Here is a 13,330-nt window from a genome sequence, read left to right as displayed (position 1 = left end):
AAAGGGTAAAGTAGAAAGAGAAATGAAATAATCTTCAGAGACTGAGAGCCTGAGGGCAGTACAAAGATAAGAGCTGTAGCCAGACAGAAAGCACAGCAATTATGATTTCTGCCTTTTTATTTTTTGTTTCGGACCTGTAAGCCACAAACCACTAGAGAGATGACAAAAGAATGAGATACATCGAGCGGTGATGAATGTCTGCCAGGCAGCCAGAAAGGTTCAAACAAACAATTATTAGACTTCTAGCAGTGTCTGCACCTGCTTTCAGTCTGAACTCTATGACTGTCGACAGGTTTCTGTAGGACGGGTGTATACAGTAAGAGATGTGAATGTGTGAGCCTCTGAATTTAAACATTATGTTAAGCAATAAGCCATGAATGACTGTATGATTTTATGAGATTAGGGGTGCAGTTAGGCACAGTTGGTATAAAAAGGCAGCAATCTACGGCATGCTGTCAATTACCAGAGAATATAGTTGGCAGAAGCAAAAATTGTGCTATGAATTACGCACCACAGAGAGTTTAAAATTATTTGCAAGATTCAAAGTTTTAATTGTATGAATTCCTTGTATTTTTAGCTATAACTGATCTTAAAATGGATCAAAAAGCTAATGAGCATACTGTAGATGTGACATGATAAACATTTTTCAAATTTATCCTGATAAATGGTCTCACCACAAACAGTTTCAATTTAAGTGCATTATTTGAAATTTACTCAGTAAAGTCAAAAATATTGGATTTAACAACATTGAGTACTGCTTTGGGGGACAATGCAATGCTCAACATGTCTGGACGGTGACGGACGTCCCGCCTCCCATAAAAAAAAACTAACTATACTATCAATCGATAAGGACTGGTGATTCTTCTGTGCAGAAGAGGCGTTGCAAACTGTGTGCATGCGTAAGAGTTAAAACGACTTCGGAAAAAAGTGTTTTTAGCACAATTTGAGCTTAAATAACAAAAGTTATAGTACAGCTGATATACATTTTAATTGTTTGTCAGAAATATGTTGTTTAAAGTCACCATAAAACGAAAGCAGAGATTGTTTTATGTTCCCCGTGGTGACGTATATCCGAGTGAAATGGCTTCTGTAATGAAAAAAGGTAGGGCTGGACTTAAATTCGTCTATCGAGAAATGAATGGAACGTTTAAAATAGGGTCATGTTGCTATTTGCTAATTGTGGCGATCTTTTCCCGAACCCTCTCACCTACCGTACTGTATGACCAGAAGTTAAGAGAAATCATTTCAAGGAAATGAGGAGATTTGCGCTTTTGATTTAAGAGTGTGAGGGCACATTAATTAAAAATATATATATAATGAAGCTCACAGATAAGTAATTTGTAAAAAAAAATACCACAATATTACAAAACAAATGACAGTTTTTTATTTATTTATTTAAATTTCATTATGATTTAAATTTATTTTTAGCAAGCGATTTCAGATATATCTTTCTTTCACCATTCAAGTAGATAGGACTTTAGTCTTGCATGACTGAAATAAATGTGCGGAGGAGTTGCAAACATGGTCGCCTAGTGGTGTGACTTCCCTAAAAGGGACTTTGGTACAGTGTCAACAGTACAGTTGTGTTATCACTAAAAGTGAAAATATGGCAAGTAAAGGTGACACAAATGGATCACAAGATAGAAAGACAAAAACAACACGTGTATGACTTACCTTTTATAGCCTCATCCACAACCTCAACCACTCTGTCAATCTGTTGGACCTACAAAAGATAGAGAGATAGAGAGAGAGAGACCATGAGAACAGCAGCCATTGCAAACACTGGTTTGTCCCTCAAAGGCTGAGACATGATAACTTTAGCAATGTGATCTCCATTCAGAGACGGGCCATTTATTTATATGGATGATTTATTTATATGAGCAACATAGGTTATAAACATGTTACATTTCTAAATATATGCAGTACCAATTTTTCACAATAGTTAACCCTCAAACGGTCCTTGTGGTCTATATGACCCCAAACGACATTTCATTGGTTAAAAAAAGGTTCCCTTCATCTAAGAGATATAAAACTTTGTGACTTCTCCTAAATAATCTATCTTTACATACAGGGCTTGATTCGGTCATTCTAAAGGTATATAAAAAAAAGTTTTATTAATCTGTCCCTTGGGGTCACACACACACACACACACACACACACACACACACACACACACACACACACACACACATGCGCACAGACACACACACTTACACTCAGTCAAATTTCTGTGGCATTTTGTAAAAACAGACATTTCAAAATGCATCAAAAACTATAAAAATTACTATTTGAAATATTAATGTTTATATAAACATAAATTCACAAAATGTATCACTAGAGTAGTGATGTTGAGCAGTTGTCCATATCCAGTAAAATGAATGGGTCTCTATGGGCATCTGCTGGTCGAAATGATTTAATTCCTAAACAGTAATTGTTTTATGTGTGTTTTCTAAAAAATGATGGCTGAATTCAATACATAACATCTAGATCAATATCTAAAAACAATTTAAATCAAATTTAGATCATAATTTATGTGAATTTTCATTAAAAAAAAATCTTTTTTCAGGCAAGCCAATGGTGTAGTTGAGGAATTGAGTGGTAAACGGGTACAAAAGTACAAAACACAGCTTTATTGTATAGATGAGAAGTAAACAAAATAAATGATATATTATTTGTATTATTGAAAATGTATATTTTTCTTACAATTATGCTTTCAAGGGCCAGAAATGTAAACAGAAGTGTCTTCATTGTTCTATAAAGTCCCTCTTTCAGAAATACGCAATGAGTTCTGGCCATTGAGAAAGTCTATTATAATATAATAATAAGTACAGAATTTCTGTACTGACATATCAACATTATCAGCATTTTGCCATATCTGGTTGTTAATGTTAATCTAAACACACATTTGTATTACAGCTGTCCATTTGCGTATTAAGTTAAAAGACCAGAGTAGCTTGCGAGACCTCAATCCTCATGTTAATTCTGACTGACAGCTGATCTGAATCAAATCCCTCAGCGTGATGAACTTGTAATCTTTAATATCTGAATGTCACATATTAATAAACAATGGGAAATTAGTCAGCGCTTTAAATCATATTCACTCCCCTCGCAATGAGGATTAAGAGGGAATTAAGCACCTCTGCGACAAGGCGAGAGCCATTAGACGTGTAATTGGCTTTTTCCAGGAAAGAAGCGTGACAAATATTTGACAGACTGACAGCGACATGACTGATGAAAGCGTCATATACAGGAAAAACTGTCCAGTTCTGCATCCCAAATTGGCCTACTGTATGCCCTAATAGTATGAACTGTTGTTGTTATAGGAATGTATATACATTAAAGTGCATAGCAAAATAGGGTGCAAGTTATGTGACATACTAACGCATAATGTAATGTTTACTAGTACTCCATTGTAAACGGGTAATGCATTATTTCAGTGATTCGTCAATGTCACTAAACTCCTCCCCTCTTGCAATGAGTTGTGGATTAAGAGTGATGATCTGTACTTGAAATTTTCACCAGGGGACAGTTGCAAAAGTTTGGTATACACCTGGTTGTAAGACTAGTCTGGACGTAATACAGCTGTTGCACCATCTAGGCATAGCGCACGTCTGCGTCTAAACCTTACGTCTAGTTAAGTGTAGGCATAAGTATAAAGTTTTGACTTGTTTCTATTGCAAAAATAGAAATAATTAAATTGACCAGACATTGGCGCATCTGATTCACACAGCACATCAATGAAAAAACAGGTTCTTCTATCAGACGACTTTTCAAACCATGTTAAATATTTAAATGCTGGAAAATAGAAAATCCTTTCTAGATGAAAAAAAATCGTACAAAACTAAGGAAATAAAGCTGATGCAAAACCCTACAACAGCGAACGTACTGTACGGGCGTGAAAAAGTGTGAAACTGCCGGTGGTCGGTAATCTTTCGCAGTTTTTCTACTCTACCCTCCCTCCGTTTGGGTCATTTCTGCATGGAGGTTGCAAGATTGTAGAAGTCGATCTATTAAAGTGAATTTGTATCCATTGTGCGCCGCACCCTGCGGTTAAATGGCTGGCCAGAGGCTGCTCCGCACCTTTCTCCAGCCGCTGGGGCTATTAATTCGATGGTACCACGGGCCGAGAGACGGACCGCAGACCCCGGACCTCCACCGGCTACGGTTACATGCATGAAAAACGGCGAAACAGAAATCAATTTTGCCCTAATGGGAGTACAATCTGAGGCCCACTCTGAGCAGCTTCCACTGGACGAATGCACTTTAGGCCCCGGAGCACCGCTGTGAGGTCTCCGAGAAACAGCGAGATGGTTTGGGCTCTGAAAAGAGCTCGATCTCAAGGACCATGTCAAAGAGAGAGAATAAAGGTATTATTATTGAGTGAATTCTTTCATGAGCCGAGGAGAACAGCTGGAAGTCGGGCTGTTTAGCATTACTGACGTGTTCCCGGGCCAACGGCTCCCTCGGCTGCAGTCTTGCGCTTTAAACTCGGCGCCGGTCAGTGTACTTCAAAATGATATTTGTGTTTCCCAACAGCTATTGTTTTTAAAGCAAACTACTTGAAAGCAACTAGGGAACGCTTTCAACGTAAAAGTCTGTTGTCTAGACTAAACAAAGATGTGCTGAAGAAACTTTATCAAATGCTTTGAGACCTCCAGACAAATCTGGGCTGAAGTATAAAACATCATTTTTAATTTACAGTACCATTGGCTACCCAACAACGTAGCTTTTCGATTCAGGTACGTCTCCTGTAACAAAAGCAGCATAGGGGTCCGAATGTCTCTGCCCATCATAGCAAAGTGTTAGCGGGTCCGGTTCTGTGCCAGCGGGGTGGGTGCCAGCGTGGCGCCTCCTGCCATTTGGACTCTCCTGTTCTCCTGTGGCCACCCCACTGGGCCAGAAGATGAACAGGCTGAGCCGTCTCTATCATTCCTCCATCCCGATCAATACAGCCTTTCAGACTGTATTTCTACTTTCCCCTGTGCAGATCTCCTTTTTAACTGCAGTGAAAAAGCAAGTACGGGATGCCTGCTGAGGGTGAAGGCTTCTGTATGGAGACCAAACAAGCCACAAGCTACAGCACTCCACCAGCATTCTGACATTTCAACTCGAATTAACAACGGTGCGCATTAACTTGGCACTGTAATATTTTTGGGAGCGCATGTTGGGTAAGTGAGGAGAGGGGTGTTTTCTAAGGGCAAGAAGATGATATTGCAAATAATAAGAATAAAAGTTTTTATATAGACTAAACTTAAAATGAAAGTTTTTAAGGTATTTAAGGCCAAATTTACACCCAAATAATTATTTTGCCACATAATTTCAGACAAACACTTTCCTCTTTTTTTTAATAGCTATAAAATGTGCTCCTGTATAGCTCAGTTCGAAAGGTCATGGGTTTAAACACATACTGAAAAAATGTATACCTTGGTTTGTAATGCGAAATGCATCATTGTAAATGTTGTACATGCTTCTTTTTATGGATGCATATGGCTAAAATCAGACAAGGTCATCCCTCAGTTTAAATGGGTATGACGCCTGTGGCTTATGGCAGGTGTGTCGAGAAAAAAAGTTCAATACATTTTTTATTTATTTTCATCTTTTCCATTTATCTTGACAGAAGTCTGATTGAAGCCCCCGGAAGCGTTGGGCATTCACTACAGATATAAACAGATCCGTGAAAGCATCAGGCGGTCAATGCAGTTGGAAAAGCGTCTCTGTGGGACAGCAATCTGAGTCTCATCATTTCGGCCGTGGTTGGTAAACAGCGAGACCGGCAGAGCTTAACGTGTGCATTACCCAGACCTCACGTTTGAGAGTAACAACAGAGAGATGGACACTTGAATACAGAGCTGACACTCATCCTTCACTGACTGGTTTACTACACCATTCAAAGCTTACTATAGCTTACCACAATAAATATCTCATGTCGATGAAACTTATCTACCCAGCTGCACACGAATTTGAAATGCAGTATATGCATTTCTCACCCCTGTCTCTAAATCAGTGGTTTTCAAACAGGGGGACGGGACCCCTGGGGGGCTTGGAGTTATTAAAATGGAGGGCGAGGCAAGGTTTAGGTATAGTGTACAGTCAGCTGACTGCTGCAGTGAGCCGTGTTAAAATATAATGAATGATGGATGGTTTTTCACTATAAAGTGGAAGCAATAAATTATATTAAGAGTGATTCACACTGATATGACAAACTCTGAAATTATCTGACTTGATCACAAACCATGTCATGACAAGGAGGTATGGGTCCCTGGCAGTCACATACTGTAGAAATAAAGCAGTTTTGGAGGCCTGATTTAGTCTGCCTGCATGATGTTTCCAAGGTGAGGATGTGGATGTACTTAGATTTGCAAGTTATAAGCATATTACAACAATTTATGATTAACTAAATCTAATAGTAAACTTAAATATTTGGTAATAAGACTTTAAAGGGCGATTTATAGTCGTGCGTAGGTCCTCACCTTCCGTTTGAGACGGTGAAAACAAAGATGAGCCAAGTTGAGGAGTGATTTAACTCAAACTGCAACAAAAGTCCCTGTTTATTTACTTCCATCATTGCTGGTCTTCTCAAATTATACACAACAAGTTGCTATTTCTTCTTCGTTTGTGGGTTAACTTGCTTAGCTTCTTCTTCTGTGACGACTTCTGCTGCTATTGTGGTTACACGCGTGATTACTGCCAACCAGCGGTTTCGCGTGTGTTTGCACGTCGACGCGGACGGCGACGCACAAGTATAAATGAAAACCGACGCGGAACCTACGCCGTCGCTGCTACGCCGTAGGACCTACGCACGACTATAAATCGCCCTTAAGTCTTCATGACATACACAGTCTACAAATGTGACCTGTGGAGGATGCAGTCATTTGTTTGTGAAATGGCCAGCATTTTACCTCCACGAGAAATCTTGTGACATAACTAATCTCGCGAAACATTTAATACTTCCGGCGATACTTCTGGGTTTTATAAGTTGCACCTGGTGGATACAGTAAAAGTGGTATTGCGGAAAGCTGGAAATACTCGTCATTGGCAGGGAAAGAGTTAAGGTTGTGCTAACATGTGTCAGATAGGGCTGTGACGGATCACAAAACTCACGGTTCAGATCACATTACGGTTTTTGAGGCACAGATCGGATCATTTCTCGGATCAGCAAAAACAAAACAAAAATGGAGTCGTGTAACACGAGGAGTTCTGATCTTTGAAAGGAATTACGTCTGACTGGAGCTGCTCACTTTAGCGCCCTTTTGCAGTTAAATTGTTTTAAATCACTTGAATGTTAAAATTTGCAAGCCTTAGAAACACGTGCAAATGATAAACTTTCCCTATTTATATTTCCATATTAATCCGCGAATCGCATGCGAGCCGAACAGTGGGTCATGATCCATACGGATCATGGATCATCTGCGGTCCGTCACAGCACTAATGTCAGACATATGGACGATATCAGGTCTTTATGATGATAGCTGGTATGTTTGCCCATTATAGTTGTAAATTATTATTTTTATCATCATAGTTTAACATGCACATCGCGTGCTGTTCCTAGCATGGTGCGCAAAAGAGTTTGTAACACGGGTGGACTCTTGGAGGGACCTGAACGCACACAGCTCTGCATTTCACTTTGGACAATCTCACAATGGGGTATGTTAATGTTTTTTTCTAACAATACTTTACTGTTAAAATAGCGGCATTTTGTCATATTTAGTAGTTCGAAGCACTTTGCGTGTCTTTAACATGAGTGTGAGTACTCTTTTTACTGCCACCGCCGAAGACCATTTCTGAACCAGGAAAACCTTGTTAAAGGTCACATTCTTTCTGATCCCATTTTTTAAACCCTAGTTAGTGTGTAATGTTGCTATAATAGCATAAATAATACATGTAAAATGATAAAGCTCAAAGTTCACTGCCAGGCGATATATTTTCTTTAACAGAATTCCCCTTTCAAAGCCTACTGTACAGCGAACAGCCGGTTTGGACTACAGCCCTCTATTTCCTGCTTTAATGACATCAGTAGAACAGTTTTTTGAATAAACTCCGCCCACAGGAATACGTCAGTCGCCAGCTAAGCTAACGACAAGCTAAGCTGCTATCTAATCACAACACACTAAACAAACTACACAATCAGAACTCAATAAGTATTTCTGAAGGAGGGATTTCACAGAATAAGGAAAACAGCACTATACAGATAAGTAAATTGTGTAAAAAATACTGTGTTTTTTTACATGTGAAACATGAACACATTTTATATTGCACTGCATGAAAAGAGCTGTATACGGACAAATACGGAATGGGAAATCCCTGCTAAACTTTAGGTTTGCCAGATTTTTGAGGCAGAGTGCTTGGAAAGGTAATACACCAAAGTAAACTTGTGAAACATCCAGAAACCTTACGTTTGTGGATGTTTAAAGGAACTGGTGGAAGTTTCCAGGAATCCTTACGGCTGGTTGTGAGGAGCGGTGGGTGTGAGGTGTAAACGGCTTTTTATATGTTAATGACCCACAGGTAGAGGTGTCTTCTTTGTTTTCAGAGCTGAGTGGGGTGGGGGGTTAACCATGTCTCTTTAAGACAGCACATACAGTATTGTGGTACATAAAAACTGTGTTTTCTAAATATATTTATTATTAATATAATTTAATTAGTCTATTTAAGAAACTAAGCATCATTCAAAATAACTAAAATTCAATGGACACAATTACCATTTTAATGTGTGAAAATTATGTCTCTGACTCAAGAGAAATGCAACAAATGTTATTTCAGAATATATATTTCCAACACTTTGAAAACATGTCTCCAACTGCCCTAGGTCAGAATATTGTGCACGTATGTCTCAATGCTGCATACATCGTTTAAAAGAAGCCGTTCAAATGACATCATGTAACTCATTTTTGCTAGCTAGGATGTTGATAAATTAGTCAGTGAAATGTAAAGCTGCTTATTTTTGCTGATGTCTCATGATTTGAAGTTCATTGTTTCTATTGTTATTATAATTCTACCCCAACATTTCATTAAATCTTTTAAAATAGAAACAAAAATATCAATAGACAGGTCCATAATCTAAAAGACAGTCTTTCACATGTGGATGCAAAACATGTTGGGTGAAACAGACTGACAAACTCGGGTAAACATATCTGCAGATACCTGTCAGCTACTGTACTTCTAGTCCAGAGGTGCCCAAAGTTGGCCCACAAAAGACCTTTAATTTTTTTATGTTTCATACATACTTGAAGGTGTATAAAATGCATCACGAAACCTAATGAACTCGGGTACTATAGGCTAAAAATGAAGAGGTTGCGGCAGTGGCACACAGAGAAAAGGATATTTAAAATTGATTGGCAAAACGATTTCTTTTTTCTACAAAAAGCCTTGGAAAATAAAACTGCATTAGTTATGCATAAATAGAGTAATGTTTGCTTATTTATTTTTAAAATATTATACAATTATAAATTAGGGGTTATCAGGGCAACTTTAATTTTAATATAACACAACAACATTTACTTTTGGCCCACAGCCCTCAGTCAGGTTTGGCCCTTGTAAGGAAAATGTTCGGGCACCAATGAATGTTCTAGTCTATCTGAGGAGGTAACTTTTAGCATTTGATAATGCATGCTTGCACAAAGTCAGACCACATATTATAATGTTTGTCTTCAATCAATCAATTTAAATAAAAAAGATGGGGACTTTATAATATAATAAGGGTCAATATATCACAGTGAAAAAAGACATACATGTATTTTTACTTTAACATGAACTAATGCTGAGTTACAGCATATCATATATTGAAGAGTCATCATTAACTACAACATGACATGTTTTTCATTGTTAGTTAATGCAGTCATTTACAATAAATTAATTTGAGTTCATGTTGTAGTTAAGTAAGTTCAGTAAGTTACATGTCTTAACTCAGCATTAGTTTATATTTACTTATATTTAAGTAAGAATTCATTTAGGTATACATTCAATGTTTCCAATTATGAGCAGTTAATCCACTAAACCCAGAGATAATTCCTGAGGCATGTTTAAAGAGTTTTGTATTTCATCAAGAAGGTGCTGATTCACAAAGATTTTAAATTTAAGAAAATCTGAGCATCATTCCAAAAAACTGTTAACATGTTTGTCAACTAAACATGTTTTGTAAACGTAATAAACTTTATAAAAATATTTTTTATTTTGTATTAATAATCAAGTATAAAGAACAATGCATAGTGTGAAAATGCGGATTATAAAAAAGTATATTAAAGAAAAGGACTACATTTCCCAGAATGCACCTGCACCCACTCATCTGACTGCCCCCACCCTTCAGGTGCGACTGCTCAACCTATGGGCTTGACGGAAAATTCAAATCGCGAACCGTTACTGCCTGGACTACTCCGTCTCTTGTTTGTTTGCTCATTAACAGTAAGGTAAGTTTGATTTAATTCATTTGTCTGCATCGCGCTGATCGGTTGCCTATTTGTTCATATTATGTTATTTACTATGATTCGTTTTTGTCTTTATATTAGAACTGTTTGAATTTAAAGCACAAACAGTAAAACATTAAGGTTATACGTGGTACACAGCGGTAAACATGAGGTTAAAAATACGCGAAGTTACATTCAAACCGGGCTGTTAAAAGAATCAATTCGATGTTTAAATTTTTAAAAACAAAACTTTAAAGAAGCCAAGATGAGACGTTATTTGCTTAAAACAAACAAAACAACAGTAACTCGTTTGTTTGAAATGTTAGCAGCTAGCAAGTGTCTCTCTGCTATTTTAAATGATACAGACGATCTTTTGTTGTTTTAAAAGCTCATTCAGTTCTGGTAGATGCTGCTTATTTTTCAAGACTGTTTTAATAGCTTTATATTGATTTGTAACAAAGCCAGCTTCACTTTAAGAGAACCTAGATGCTAATTGTAAAGAAGCTTGGAGTCATAATATATTTAAACGTTATATGTTTGCTGTTCTTCATCTTTTTAAATATGAAGTCTATTCATGTTTGTGTTTACAGAGGTCATGTACACTGTGGTCAACTTTGTGGACGATGAAGAGGTTTCTGAGTAAAGATGATATATGTTTAATCATTCAATGATTACATTAAATTAAAATCAAACATGTTAAATAGTAAACGGATGTATTGTGATATGTGATTTTAATTTTTAATTCTGTGTTTGCCAGAGAAATATAATGAAGTAACAGTGAAAGCTAAAACATCAGACTGATCCAGACACTGAAGAAATTGATGTCACTGCAATCTGGCCAAAATGATGTAAGTTTAATAATTAAGTTATTAAATTAAAGAGGTTAAATAGTTAATAGATGTGTTATGATGTATGTGATTCTATTTTTTTATTCTGTGTTTGATAGACAACTATATTGAAGTAGCCTACTGTAATGAAGCTGCAGAACAACACAGAGACTCTGAGGACATCAACACAGAAAATGAAGTAAGAAGATGTATATTATGAAGTTCTTTCATCATATATTGTTGTATCTTTGTACAGTTTAATGCAGTGGTTCTTAACGTTATTCCTGGAGGCCCACTGCTCTGCACATTTTGTATGTCTCCCTTATTTAACACACCTGATTCAAATCATCAGCTCATTAGAAGGGATCTCCATGAACTGAACTACGTCTGTCAGATAAAAGAGATATACAAAACATGCAGGGCAGTGGGCCTCCAGGAATAACGTTAAGAACCACTGGTTTAATGTAAACTTTCTAAAATGTACAACTTTAATTCTATGTCATTTGATTTGTCGTGTGTGTGTATATGTATGTGTATTAGTATTATGCCAAATACTTATATGTACTTTTATATTTCCAAAGGGCTCCAAAGAGATGTCTGTCCAGATGAGGGTGCATCAATGTTACGTTTGCTGACAAGTATATGCTTTACAATGTAAAACCTAACAGTTAACTTAACTCAAACCATTTAAGGAAATCGGTTGCCTTAACCCATTAAGTTTTAAAAAACATACATTTGAGTACTGTGAACTTAAGTCTTGTGCAATTATGCACTTATATTTAGTTAGTGTGAACTTAAACAAATTGAGTCACATGCAGTTATGCACTTATATTTAAGTTCACAGTACTCAAATCCATGTGTTTTAGAACTTAAATGGTTTAATGCAACCGGTTTTCTTAAATGGTTTGAGTTTAGTTAACTTTTAGGTTTTACAGTGAGAAATTCTTGAATAATTCCAAGACAGAGCTCTGCAATTGAATCAACACTGCAAAAAATCCGTTTCTAACTTAGGATTTTTATCTTGTTTTTAGTAGAAAAACTAAAAATTCTTAAATCAAGATGTATTTTCTTGATGAGCAAAATTACCTAAGAAAATGTCTAGTTTTTAGACAAAAATATACAATTTAAGTAAATTTGTGCGTGAACAAGCAAAAATATTTAACAATGGGGTGAGAAAATTGTGCTTGAATTAAGTTTTTAAGAAAAAAGAAAACGTAAGATTTTTTCTCACACCATTGGCAGATATTTTTGCTTGTTTTAAGCACAAATTCACTTAAATTGTGTGCATTTATTTATTTTGTCTAAAACTAGACTTATTTTCTTAGGTCATTTTGTTCATCAAGAAAAAGCATTTTATTTAAATAATATTTCTACTGAAAACGAGACAAAAATACTATGTAAGAAAGTCATTTTTTTGCAGTGTAGGACTGATTTCTTAAAGCAAGATCAATATAGTTGTTGTTCATTTTATTTAGGTATTTACTACATTACAGTGGCAGCTGGTGACTTCTTTTTTTTGTGAGCACTCGATGCAAAGTCTGTCACAACATGTATATAGCCAGTCATTTGTGTGGTTCCCAATTTCAAAATATGTGTTCTGCGTGTATGTGCATCACGTGTTTTGACTAAACACGTGATGCACATGGTTTACATGAAGCAACAAACACATTTTAAAAACACAAGCAACACACATGACACTCCGAACACTTATTTTGAATTTGCACCCCTCGAATGAGCAGTCACGAGCCGCCACTGCTACTTTACATTGTACTGCTTTGAATGTAGTTTTCATTGTCGCTTTTATTTTGTTTTATTTTACTCTAATATTGCTTTCTCTGTCTGTATATTTATGAGTTTAAATAGTATTGTTTATGTATGCAACTTTTAATATTTGTGTATAATATTATTTTGTGATTGTGACAATTGTGAATTGTTCAGTTTTTTTATTAAATAAACATTTCAAACTCAATTCAAGTTTTTTTTTTTTTTTTTTAAGGGTTTTGGGATGAATATGAATATATATATATATATATATATATATAGTGGGGGGGATTGTAGTCTATCTGCATAGCAGGCAAATAACCAATCAAGTCACTAAGCTAT

At 36.4% G+C, this 13,330-nt stretch overlaps 1 protein-coding gene and 1 long non-coding RNA gene across 3 annotated transcripts in view; one reads left to right on the top strand and one right to left on the bottom strand.

Moving 5' to 3' along the window:
* The window catches only part of LOC135728177 (threonylcarbamoyladenosine tRNA methylthiotransferase), a 179,041-nt gene that overhangs the window by 44,119 nt on the left and 121,592 nt on the right, over positions 1–13,330 (bottom strand). The window contains exon 6 of the mRNA XM_073811500.1: positions 1,675–1,723. Within this exon, the coding sequence (XP_073667601.1) occupies positions 1,675–1,723 (49 nt within the window). The remainder of the gene's footprint in view (positions 1–1,674; positions 1,724–13,330) is intronic.
* On the top strand, positions 10,331–12,020 carry LOC135748768 (uncharacterized). 2 transcript variants are annotated; one of them, XR_010532196.2, is made up of 5 exons: positions 10,331–10,403; positions 10,991–11,039; positions 11,158–11,248; positions 11,347–11,426; positions 11,809–12,020. It is a non-coding gene; the product is annotated as an uncharacterized lncRNA (long non-coding RNA). The 2 variants fall into 2 exon arrangements; XR_012334835.1 differs by having other exon boundaries at positions 10,360–10,403; positions 10,991–11,031.

The sequence above is a fragment of the Paramisgurnus dabryanus genome, chromosome 13, assembly GCF_030506205.2.
Source record: "Paramisgurnus dabryanus chromosome 13, PD_genome_1.1, whole genome shotgun sequence".
NCBI lineage: Eukaryota > Metazoa > Chordata > Actinopteri > Cypriniformes > Cobitidae > Paramisgurnus > Paramisgurnus dabryanus.
This window is presented reverse-complemented; position numbering and strand designations above follow the sequence as displayed.